At 47.2% G+C, this 12,946-nt stretch overlaps 1 protein-coding gene across 1 annotated transcript in view; it reads left to right on the top strand.

The window, feature by feature from the left end:
• LOC132456135 (netrin receptor UNC5D-like) overlaps positions 1 to 12,946 on the top strand; it is a 145,013-nt gene that overhangs the window by 111,375 nt on the left and 20,692 nt on the right. Inside the window, exons 7-12 of the mRNA XM_060050361.1 lie at positions 1,056 to 1,220; positions 1,761 to 1,793; positions 5,389 to 5,574; positions 8,292 to 8,441; positions 10,155 to 10,385; positions 11,065 to 11,149. Of these exons, the coding sequence (XP_059906344.1) occupies positions 1,056 to 1,220; positions 1,761 to 1,793; positions 5,389 to 5,574; positions 8,292 to 8,441; positions 10,155 to 10,385; positions 11,065 to 11,149 (850 nt within the window). The remainder of the gene's footprint in view (positions 1 to 1,055; positions 1,221 to 1,760; positions 1,794 to 5,388; positions 5,575 to 8,291; positions 8,442 to 10,154; positions 10,386 to 11,064; positions 11,150 to 12,946) is intronic.

The raw sequence follows: 12,946 nt of genomic DNA, 5'->3' as shown, positions 1-12,946 counted from the left end.
AAACCCGTAGCTTAGGCCCAAGCTCACGGCATTTCTCTCACACGTGTTGGATACAATTCCCTCCCTTTTGCTTCATAGTTACCATACCGAAATAGGCCTAGTTTAACAAATAAAGTGAGTTAAAAGCGACCAAGGATTGGACTTTCTTCAAAAAACACGACAATATTGTGGAAAGGATGTTACTGAATGATACAGAGCATGATGCATTTTAAATGGCATCACTTTGTCTCTTTGGTCCTGATTTTATTTAGTTTTATAAATCAAAAGTAGGCCTGATTTTACTAATTGCCTATGCATCCTTTCCTTCTGCCCTTGTAGTCCAAGACATGCTACCCACCAGCTTTCAAAGTGCAATGCTACCAACGGTGGATTTGTAAAAAATGTATTCACATAATTATCCCTCCCTGCTATTTTGTAGTTCACAAAAACACCCTGAAACAACTTGAGTCTCACATACTTATGCCACCATACGCCACTAACAGTGCAAGCAGGCCATTAGCAACCAAGCGCACAGCCCTTCCTCCCTCACTTTAAAAACCAACAGCCGCCACTGGTACGTATGTATGTATTTATGTATGCATGTATGAACTTGTATGTTTGTGTGTACGTGCGTACTTACGTATGCATGTGTATCTATGTTTGTATGGATGTTTATTTATGTATGTATGTACATTTGTATCTATTGTGGCAACCCTCCTTCTCCAGTGAACCACCACCTCCCGAAACAGGACACAACTTTGATGGGCAGAAGCCAAAAAGGCATGTTTAATCCAAAATTAAACAATGTCTCATCTAGAAAACAATACAACAACGAAAAAACCTGGGAGGAATCACGTCACCCAAGGGGACCGGTCTCTTCGTACAGGAGCCACGTGGCTGGGAGAGCCCCGAATGAGTGGAGAAGCAGGCTATTTAAGCCCTGCTTCTCCACCTGTTCCACAGGTGCTCTGCATGTCCTTAATTGGCCCGGGTCGGGTTGCCACAGTATGTATGTATGTACCTCCTTAGTGTGTGTATGGACCTCTCCCCCTCTCATGTCTCCCTGTGTGTTGCAGTGGACGGCGGCTGGGGCCCGTGGCGCCTGTGGACGGCGTGCGGCGTGGACTGCGGGCGCCAGCGGAGCCGGGACTGCGCCGAGCCCGAGCCGCGGCACGGGGGCCGGCCCTGCGACGGCCCCGGGCTGGGGGCCGACAACTGCACCGGGGGCCTCTGCATACAGAGTGAGTGGGGCCGGACGTCTCTGAGGCCCCGGGGCCACAGCGCTGGGCCTCTAGGGGCCGTTGGGGCTAAACGTCTTCAGGACGGAGACGCTATCTTACCCTCCTTTATGGACTCAGTGGTCCTCCAGGAGGGAGCAGGGGGAGCCTCTGGCTTTGTGGCCGTAGATTACACTTTGTAGGCAAGGGCAGGGGTGTGCACCCACACACTCATATAAACACACAAAGACACTCATGTACACACACGCGCACGCATACCCTCGTATAAACACGTGCACAGACACTCATATAAACCCGCACAAGCAAACGCTCAAATAAATACACACACACTCACACAGGCACATATAAATACACATTCACACACACACACACCCAAAAAACTCGTATAAATAACCAGACATACAGACAGGTAAATACACACAAATTAAAATAAATAACCACACACACACACACACACACACACACACACACACACACACACACACACCCAAAAGCTTTGAGGTGAGACTAAACCAGACGTTTATTGTGTCCTTGTCATTGCAGATGGAAAGCTGCTTCATGACATCAAGCCACAAGGTAGGTTCTCCAGGGGGAGGGTTCTCCAGGGTGAGGGTTCTCCAGGGTTAGGGTTAGGATTCTCCAGAGTTAGGGTTATCCATGTTAAGAGTTCTCCAGGGTGAGACTTCTCAAGGGTAAGGGTTATCCATGGTAATGCCCTGTTTACACCTACCCGATAGTGGGCCCCGATGGTGCCCGATGGCTAAATCAGCAGCTATCGTTATAACATCGGCAAATAGCGTGGTTGCATCGGGAAACACCGTTACTCTTCCCGGGAACATCGTTAGACAACGGGAAGAAACGGGAAGAAATGCTCAATGATCGGGCAACAACGGGCAACATCGGCAAAGAACGAACATGTTTGTTAATTTTGGGTCTATCGGGGTAGAATCGGTTACCAGGTGTTGCTATGGGCTAATCGGCTATAATCTGGAATAGAACGGGAGTATAACGTATGACATCGCAAATCGTTCGGGAATTTTCCTGGGCACATCGGCTATATTCGTTAATCTTCCGCGCTTTATCGTGTTTTATCGTCTTTATATCGGCAACCTCAACACACGAAAGACCCTCGAGAACCCTAGACAAATAACGATTGTGAGTGACCAGATTGTGTTAAGGAAGACCCTCAATCTGCCACTTGGGTATAAATAGGGGGTGATGGATGGATGTCCTACTTTTATAATTACAGGGTACTTCGCCCATTTAGAACCGGCGTTCTATTATTATAAAATCGCTATTGTAATATAAATAAATATATAAATAAATATCAGTCTAAACCAGTCTCCCCTTTGCCTTCTCCCGAAATGACGCCAAATGACGCCAAACGCGTCATTTGACGTGTTTGGCGTCATTCGAAATGACGTCAAATGACGCCAAACGCACTTCGGGTGTCTTCCCTGGCATACATCGTTATGTTATCGTTATAACATCGGGTATGTGTAAATGCTACCCCGATAAATTGACCCGATCATACATTTTTAGCCCGATGTCACCCGAATCACCCCGACTTCCACATCGGTGGTCCATCGGCCATTAGCGGCCATTAGCGGGATGGTGTAAACGGGGCATAAGGGTTCTCCTGGGTGAGGGTTGTCCATGATAGGATTACGGTACACACCACCATCCTCATATCCACTCAGAGTGTAAAGTTGTACAGCAATGGAAACAATTCAGCCAAACATGACCAAATTGGTCAACGTCATCACTAATATATAAACCTACATAAAAATACCATGTGGTCATATGTCCCTAGCATTGGGGTCAGTTTTTTTTATATAATCACAATTAAAGTCACAAAGTGCTCTGCTCACGCCCGTATTGAAAAGAAATGAGAGGACTCTCCTCTGACACCCTACCCCCTGCCCTGACCTGCCCGATAGCCTCGAGGATCACATGGCAGTGCGGCTTCGTCTTCTAGTCAGCTAGAGAGGAATAGGTGACATTGAACCAATCAGAACAAGGCAAAGGGAGCATAAGGAAACGCATGTCATCAAGTACGTTGTACTCTTCAGTCGCTCACAAAGACTGTGTCAACAATATATATACCGTACCATAGGCCTGTAGGAAGGACTTTGTTTGGGTTCAAACCTGAACCTTTGGGCTCTGTAACACCCCCCGCCACTAGACCAGGGGTTTGCAACCTAGGGGTCGGGCCGCACTTGCTGTCCCCTGAATTACACATAGGGTCGCAGGATATCGCCGACATGAGCTATATATCTGAGGATCCATTTCAGAAAAATGAGCGTCCTGCATATAGAGACTTATTGCCCAATGATTCGTAGCCCAAAGCTAATGACTCCTAATTGCTGTGTGCGTGTGGTAGAGCGGTGTGAGTACCTTCACTGGGACGTTGATATCACCGGCAGATGTTGATTGGGAAAAAACTATTTGTGTTGAAGCAGTTTCACAAAAGTTAATGCAGTGGACTATACATCTGCATTACATGTATACTCCCTGCACTAGACTATACACCCTCTCTTTATGTTGAGAAACTGCATGACGGGAACATTCTGGAATAAAGGATAGCCGATATCAGGCAAGTACTTTATTCCGGAACATAACATAGATCATTTGTCAACGCCATTTAATGTCACAGCCCTGATTCAGTACATTATTAAGACATAACGCTACTCCTTCAACGACATCCATCACACATAAATCTCTCTGATGAACAATGCGTCGTTCAGAACTATCCTATTTCCTCCAAAAAAAGCTTTGCGATCAGCTCATCCATTCCATACATTATGAACTAGGTTTCCAACATGTCTGCCAGATCTGCGGGTGTTAACTTCAATCACGGATTATGCATAATGGCCTAAACTCATTGTGTTTGCCTATCTTGTCATCGCGTGTCTGTGTTTGTTTATCGACGCCGGGCAACAGTGTAGACCGCTTCGACAGATGCGGCCGCATCTGTCGAAATGTCCCCAGCCCTCGATTAACCTGTTACTGTAGCTGTTTACACCAACGCTGCATACTGGGGCTGAATTCTCCTCCCATAATGCCTCTGGCTACTTATCAGGCTTCCCCAGAAAAGTCCACCTTTTCCTTTTTTCTTTACTTCAACAGAGCTCATTATTTTCTTGAAGAACTGAAGCTGGAACTCATTTCTCGGCTCTTTTTTTTGGTGGGGGGACGTGTCTCATGCTGCCGTGCCGTTTGGACCGGCTACAGGGTAATCGCCGTGACGAGCTAATTCAATGAATTGCTTCTGTCAGACGGTCCCCGTGGACGGCTCCGTGGCACCACACATCAGACCCAAACGCCGTTTGTGAAATGACCTTCAGGTGTTGGGTTGATTAGAAGTGCTTTCCCTGTGTGGATCCTCATTAGCACTAGCTTCTCACACTCTGGTTGAGAAGCCCTTGTTTCATTCTGTCTGTCATCATCTCTCATCAACATTTTCTCTTTCCCGAGAAAGAGAATCTCTCTCTCTCTCTCTCTCTCTCTCTCTCTCTCTCTCTCTCTCTCTCTCTCTCTCTCTCTCTCTCTCTCTCTCTCTCTCTCTCTCTCTCTCTCTCTCTCTCTCTCTCTCTCCACACTACCACACACACCCACACACAATCCTTCACGATGCACTTTCAAACCAGCAGGAATAAAACCTAAAATAAAGTTGTATATAGTCCGCTGAAGCTAACACACAGTTCACAGTCCTCTAGCAGACAAAACGTTTTGTAGAGACAACTGGAATCATTTTCAGTTGTTGGTTTATTTTCAAAGAGAATAATAGTTCTTTATAGCATGATTAAGGACAATGGACATTTTATTTATTTATATTTATTTATATCTGTATTTTTGCACATCCATCTGCACTGTTTTTATGTGTGTTTTCGGCTGCTACTGGATACTTGAATTTCCCCCGGGATTAATAAAGTATATATCTATCTCTATCTATCTAAGGGAATGGGTGCTAGCAACCAGAGGCGTCTGTATCTATAAAATCCCCCAAATATACTTAGCTTTAACTCCTGATCTTTTATCTTTAATTCTTTATTCTCCTTGTTCCGTCCGCTCTTCTCTCTCCCCCTCCCTCCCTCCCTCCCTCTCTCTCTCCCCCTCCCTCTCCCTCCCACCCTCTCTCTCTCCTCCTCCCTCTCCCTCCCCCCGGTAGAGGTGGAGAGCAGCAGTGACGTGGTGCTGTACTCTGGGCTGAGTGCGGGGGTCCTGACGGTGGTGGTCCTGATCGTGGTGGTCACTCTGTACCGGAGGGGCCACAGCGAGTACGGCGTGGACGTCATCGACTCCTCCGCCCTCACCGGTGGCTTCCAGTCCTTCACCTACAAGACGTCCCGCCAAGGTGAGCACACACACACACACACACACACTCACTCACTCACTCACTCACTCACTCACTCACTCACTCACTCACTCACTCACTCACTCACTCACTAATACTTAATACTGATTACTGCAATCACACATTTTATTCAGTAACTTACCACGTATCTTTTGAACAAGGCACGTACTCACGGAGTTGAATGGTCAATTTGTTATGCAAACCCTGACCCTTTATATCATCAAATCAGGAAGTACCAGGGAAACGACCAACGGGCTGCCTCCAGCCAGCCTTTCAACCTTATAAAAGTATAAAACTCTGGCCCCCCCACTTGCTTCCTCAGTCCTCGTTAGGAGACTGTCAGCATGGATCCCAACCTTCAGGTCGGGTGAGGGATGTAGGTTGGTCTTTAGCGGCTTCTCCTTGTCTGCTCTGATGGAACATGCTAGCGATGGACAATCTAAGGCTACGTTTACATGTGACGGTCTGAACAGAAGACTCAAAAGTGGCGTCACGTCTTCACTTTTTATTCTGCGTTTTCCGGGAGGAAATCTGCGTGCATACGGTGATGCAAAAGTGTGTGGAAATCGATTGGGTATGCATGACAGGCGGCTAGGTGGTGCTGTGATACACTATCACACAACACCGCCATGTCTGAGCGCATGCGTAGAATCTTCCTTCTTCTCTTATCTGTGCCGCGAAAACCAAAACATAATTACAGATTCTTCTCTGTTCAGTAATACTATCTGTACATATCCTGTACATTTCATGGAAAGACTCCTGTAAGTTTATTAGAGCTGCCAGAGCAGCTTGAAGGTCCGACGTATGGAAATAATCCAACACGTTTGTTTATTTCCCTGTACTGGCGCATGTATTTGACGTAAACGCGTACACGACGTGAGCAGATATGAGCAGAGTTTTGCGTCTTGGCAGTGTAACGCTACAGCGGAGCGTATTCAAGTTTTCCACACTGGAGGGTGGTTTCAGATTTTTACGTTTTTAAGCCCCAAAAACGGCGTCACCGTCTAAACGAAATGCACTTCTGATAAAATATTTTGTCGTTTCTACCGGCAAGCGTCCTCGTGTAAACAGAGCCTAAAGCTACAGGAAGCTCCATATGTTGGCAAGGTCAAATCCCTGACCTAAGCTGTTGCGCTGCTGCTGCTTGTACAACTGTCGTTCTGCGTGTCTGTCAGGGTTGGGCCAGGGCTTCTAACACAGGCCAGGTTCTAAGATTAATCCACCACTAAAGGCACTGCTGACCAAGAGCCTGATTCAATGTCTGCAAAGCCGGACACAAAAACAGATAAGAAGTGTGTTGGTATATCCGGTGTTATGGCAGCTAGCTAGCTTTGGCTAGCTTCAACTTTTCATCATGTCAAAGTATCTTAATTTACCCTGGCCCTTCAACCAATAGAGTATCACGATATTGAGGCGAATAAAGATTATATTTCCGATGACTTTAATCAGTCTATGGTCATGGTAGCTCTTATAGTTATATAGTTATAAATTACAATGCATTCGTTTGACATTTGTACCCAATTAACATTTCTATGTAGCCTATAATTTATAATTGCAGTAGTACATACCTTTCGTACTGAAATTATTGGACAAATCGAACTTAAGATATCGTAAATGTCAAGACCAATCTGTGCCTTCGGCTTCCGTCTCCGGTGGATCAATCTTCTGGAGAAAAACTGATTACCTCCCGATAAGCTCATTTATTTGTTATTCCTTCAAAATGAGGAAGAAACTTCCATCTCCAATCTCTTCACTCTTGACAGTTTATTTTTGATTGCACTCTATTCTGAATCATCAATTGTACTCGAATGAAGTTACAGTTAAGATGAAGTCACAAAAATAATGTGTTGATGTATTTCACTCCTTAAATAGGAAATAGATTCTCAGAACAGGGGATTTATTTTCCCACGCCTGAACTGAAGGGTCACCACGTGATCTTTTTTCAGAGCGACAACAAGTGCATTTTGATGAACCAGCAGGACACATCGAAGGCTATCACCCTGCTCTGGGCCTCTTTCCATATATGAGCCAATAAAGCCGTCATTTCATAAATAATTATAATTGGTCCATGCCCCAAAATAAAAATACCACACACAGCATAATGAAAATTGCTCCTTTCTCTCTCTCTCTCTCGGTCTCTCGCTCTCTCCCTCACTCTCTCTCTCTCTCTCTCTCTCTCTCTCTCTCTCTCTCTCTCTCTCTCTCTCGCTCTTTCTCTCTCGCTCTCTCTCTCTCGTTCTCTCTCACTCCCTTTCTCTCTCTGTCCCTCTCTCTCTCTCATTCTCGCTCTTGCTCTCTCACTCTCTCTTCGTCCTTATCTGTAAACTGTCAAACGGATGCTTGGACTGTATCTAGTAATAAATCTGGATTGATCCGAGCCAGTGGTGCCTTAAAGTGGAGGTGGGTGAGTGGCAGTGGGTGGTTTGGAATGATTCCCTGAGATAGACCCTGAGCGGCAAGGAGGGATGCCTATTATGTCATGTATTAAGAACGGTGTCAACCATGCTTGTTGCCTTGCGTGGTTGACAACGCCGTAGATGTGTGAATTTGTGTATGAATGGGTGAATGTGAGGCTATAAGGCTAAAACACTTTGCGTGGCCAGAAAAACATGATATAAATGCAGTCCATTTCCCACTCACCTTGACACAACAGCAGCGCTGCCTGGTCACGGTGCCTGGGTGGGGTTGACCTGTGTCTGTGTGTTGGGTGTGTTCAGGAAACCCCCTGCTGATCAACTCGTCCATGCAGCCTGACCTGAGCGGGTCGCGGACCTACACCAGCCCCATGTGCTTTCAGGACTCCATGGACAAGGAGCTGATGGCCGACCACTCCCTGCTGGACCCGCTGCCCGACATCATGGTCAAAGGTACGGCACACAACGCCTTTAAAGACGGTAGCAGGGCTGAATGCAGCTCGCTGGGTTGGTGGTGCGAGCCGCTCACCAAGTAGACGACGTGGCTTGCTGAGTCTCCGGTTTGATTCCGACTAAAGTCGTTTACTTTCTCTTTCGAGTCGAAATGTTTGTCGGTATTTCCAGTCCTGTCCATAAAGGTGCACAAAGCCTGTAAAAAAATATATGTTTAGATAGAAGGCCGCAAAAAAGCAATTAATTCCTGTCAGTTTTTCATTTTATCGCTCAGTCTCCTTGGTTGAATATTCGCTCCGGCGCCGTCCCCAAAGCATTCTTTGATCAGGGCTGATTTCAGTTTTATTTTATATAATATATTTCATGCTTTTCTTTGTCTCTTTATGAACAGTACACTGAAAAGAGACAGGAATGCAGATCGGAGAAGCTAAGAAATGACGTGTAGCATAGGAGCACAGGTGGGAATCGAACCTATCACATAATATCTGGCACGCCAGATTAATCTGAAGTTATATGATTTATAACTACAGAGGCTTTGCTGTTTAACGCAAGTAGAGTTTCTGATGAGGCTACTTTGCCTACAGCTCTTCGAACGGTGAGTAGGCTAGGAACGGAGGTTTATGTGTGTGCGCAGTCAGTCCGCACCCGCCATGGTGTGTGTATATGTGCGCGTGCAGTCAATCAACACTCGCCGTGGTGTGCGTGAGGGTGAGTGTGTTGTGTTGTGTTGGGTTGTGTTGTGTGAAGTGTTTTAAGAGTGGTTGGCTGCTTTTTTAGGTGCGCACTACTGCCCTCTCTCCAGCATAAGGCCTTACTACACTGCCAAGCCGGTTCGGTCGAGGCTTGGCACGACCAGCGATTTCACCGTCTTATTTCGAGTTTCCTGTGTAAAGCCGAGGGGGTAAAATCCCCCATTCGTCATGGCGCAGGCTTTCTTGGTTCACTGGAGAAGGCGGGGCTGCGCAAGGAGTCTAGACCTCTTTAGAATAATTTGCCTATTCCCAAATGTTTTCATTTTTTTATGAATGAGGACACCCACATGCAAGAATTAGTTCACGACTGAGTGTAGGCTACAAACGCGATTAACCATTTACAAAGAGCAAAAACACCAACATATTCTTCATTTTTCTGACCACTTTTTTTTTTTTGGTTAGGGTTTTTTATCCCGACAAATGCCTCGTAAGGAAAGTTCCTCTGCGTCTCTCTCGTAGATCGCACCATCTTTCAACGTCTTTGTTAAATATGACTGCTTCACCTTCTCTCACATGATCAGCAGCTCGCGGATTTCACTTTCTCTGTCTCTTTGGAGACAGTGCAGCAACACCACTACCCAACGTGATCAGACATGACATTTACGTGATTAGGGCATACACTTGTTTAAACGTAGGCTACGTCTTTTAAGAGTCATCTAGTGCTTGGTAGGCATATGACTAAGCCAGCTGACTTGCCTGCGTTGCAGTTCCAGATGCCCTTTCATTAATCAATTCCTTGAACTAGCCTTTGATAATGTTCTGGCCCGCCACCTACTGGCTGGAAAAAAATTGTCCCGAGGCCAAACTTAGTTGCCGACCCCTGGCCTACATGGTCAGCGCACTATGTTTAGCGGACCCCCGTTCCAGCTTTATTTGACGTCAGTACCTCATGAATCAGGGGGGGAGGTGATGGTGACAGATAAGACCAGGGTGTGTCCCTTCCGTCCGTCCGTCTCTCCAGGGAGAGGAGAGAGAGCCGAGTACCCCGTGATGTCCCATCCCAGGACCTTCCCGCGGGGCGTGGCGCCAGACTACCAGGGCGTGGGTGTAGACGCCACGCTGGGCCGCAGGGGGAAGACCCTCTTCATCCCGCACGGACTGCCCCGGCCTCCTCCCCCTCCTCTTCCTCCCCCGCTGAAAACCACCAGGATGCTGGGCCACGCCGGAGGAAGGCTGGTCGTACCCAACACTGGTGAGAGAGAGAGAGAGAGAGAGAGAGAGAGAGAGAGAGAGAGAGAGAGAGAGAGAGAGAGAGAGAGAGAGAGAGAGAGAGAGAGAGAGAGAGAGAGAGAGAGAGAGAGAGAGAGAGAGAGAGAGAGAGAGAGAGAGAGATTCTCTTTCTCGGGAAAGAGAAAATGTTGATGAGAGATGATGACAGACAGAATGAAACAAGGGCTTCTCAACCAGCGGTTCTCCTCCTGACACACCTTCCTCCAGTCCTATGGTCCTGATTTCATGAGACCGTGTTAAATTTTTTATTTACAAGTACAAGTGTTCTGGTCAATGTTATATGTGCGGCAAAGTGTCGTTGAGCGTTATTATTCTGAATTGTGATGTCTGAGAAAACGAAGCACAAGAGCACAAGCTTCAAATATGATTTCTTTCTTGAAAGTACCCTAGCGGGGACACGTTTCAGATTGACGCGTGACACTTATTGTTTGTGACAGGAAGGAGCAAAGTGTATTCTTGAGTGTGTGTGTGTGTGCGTGTGTGTGCATACGTGTGTGTGTGTGTGTGTGTGTGTGTGTGTGTGTGTGTGTGTGTGTGTGTGTGTGTGTGTGTGTGTGTGTGTGTCTGTGTCTGTGTCTGTGTCTGTGCGTGTGTTTACCTCCTATGTCTGGACGATCAGCCATGCTTGTGTCTCTCTGTAGGCATTAGCCTGCTGGTGCCCCGCGGAGGGATAGCTGAAGATACGAGCTGGGAGATGTACATGATCATCAACCAGGAGGACAGCAGGTGAGGCCCACACTGAAGGTCTGAGGCCGCCTCCCGCCAGGTCTTTATTCTCACTTCTCTTCACCCCCCTTCCATATCAACACACACACACATACATAATCTCACACACACACACAGACGCATATACAGACAGACAGACACACACTCACACATACACACATACAAACATACACACTAACACGCATATACTGACAGACACACACATCACACACAAACATACACACGCATACACCAACACACCTGCTCCTTGGTCGGAGTGGAGCTCTCGGTTGACTTTACGTTCTTCTTTCATTTATTTTACTTACCTTCTTCCTATTATTTCTGTGCTCTCCCTCTACAGTCTTTCATTTATTCCTCTCCTTGTTGATACATAATTCAGTTTTTGTCTTTTCTTTCTACTTTCCTTTCCCTTTGGATCTTTTCCTTTTTTATTTCTCTATGAAACACATTAATACAAACGCACGCACACTCAAACACACGCCCACACACACACACACCCAGACATGCATACACACGCGCACACATAAACACACACACCGCGACTGCCAGACACACACACTAGTGCCAGACACACACACTAACTTGACACGGTATGAGGTCTTTGCTCATCTTGCACACACTGCAGGGTAGGACGTGATGTGTCACCAATAGAGGTGTGTGTGGGTGTGGCTGTGTGTATGTGTGTGTGTGGGTGTGGCTGTGTGTGTATGTGTGTGTTTGTGCACTGCAGAATGGAGGGCTATACTTAGAGTCTGCTTTGCGCCCTGAGACAGCGCAGTGATGACACCCTCTCCTTTTGTCATGACTGCTTAAAGTGGCAAATGTTGCAAACGCGCCGTTGTTTCCTCTCCTCCGCTCTCTCTCTGTGATGACAATCCCCTTTTGGGGGTTCAGTCGGGTGAACCAGACGAGCAACAAATAAACATACATGACGCCTGGCTTTTAGCGGGGGGGGGCCTGCTGCTGCGTTAGAGACACGCGCATCGCAAAGGGGTTAGATAAGACGAAGGAACGACAGAGATTGAAAAAATATGTTCCTGGGCCGCGGTGCGTTCATGCCTCAGAGCGGATGTCGTTAAGTTGGGTCAGTTATTAACCTGTCACCGGTTAGCCATCGCCGCGCTTACCCGTAGCTTCCACTGGAGTGATTAGAACACCCATCGCCTGCGTCTTTTAGGAATCAAACTTCTGCATCACACCTTTTTCCCTCTTTTCTCTTTAACCGCATTTGAAGATTAGTTGAAGAGGTTTTGTTATTACACAGGGGAACTCATGGTGGTGTAGTGGTGAACATCTCTTCTCTGAGAGACCCACCGGAAAGACCCATCTGGTGGAGGTGGAGATGGAGGAAGAGGAGTGGGTGGAGGAGAGGCAATGGGTGGTGGTGGAGTAGGAGAAGTGGGTGGTGGTGGTGGAGGAAGAGTAGTGGAGGAGGAGGAGTGGGTGTTATGGGGAGAGTGTTTGGTGGAGGAGAAGAAGGAGTGGGTGTTGCTGGAGGAGCATCGTTCCATCGGGCTCCGACCAGAAGCTGTCAGACAATCTCCTCCCTATCTCCAGAAACCCAAGGAGAAACCAGACGCTTCTTACCCTCTGCATGAGACCATCTGCATCAGATACATTTCTCTCTCACTCCCTCTCCCTCCCTCCCTCTCTCCATCTCTATCCCTCCCTCTCTCTCACTGCCTCTCTCCATCACTCCCTGGTCCGCCTGGGGGCGGACCGAGGCAGCTGAAGGTAACCCCTGTCCCCGGTGTGTGTGTTATACACACAGACACTCAGGGCCCCGTTGGGATAAAG

This window comes from Gadus macrocephalus, chromosome 4 (assembly GCF_031168955.1).
Source record: "Gadus macrocephalus chromosome 4, ASM3116895v1".
In the NCBI taxonomy this organism is placed as follows: domain Eukaryota; kingdom Metazoa; phylum Chordata; class Actinopteri; order Gadiformes; family Gadidae; genus Gadus; species Gadus macrocephalus.
The sequence above is the reverse complement of the archived record's forward strand: the minus strand, read 5'-3'. Positions and strand labels throughout refer to the sequence as shown.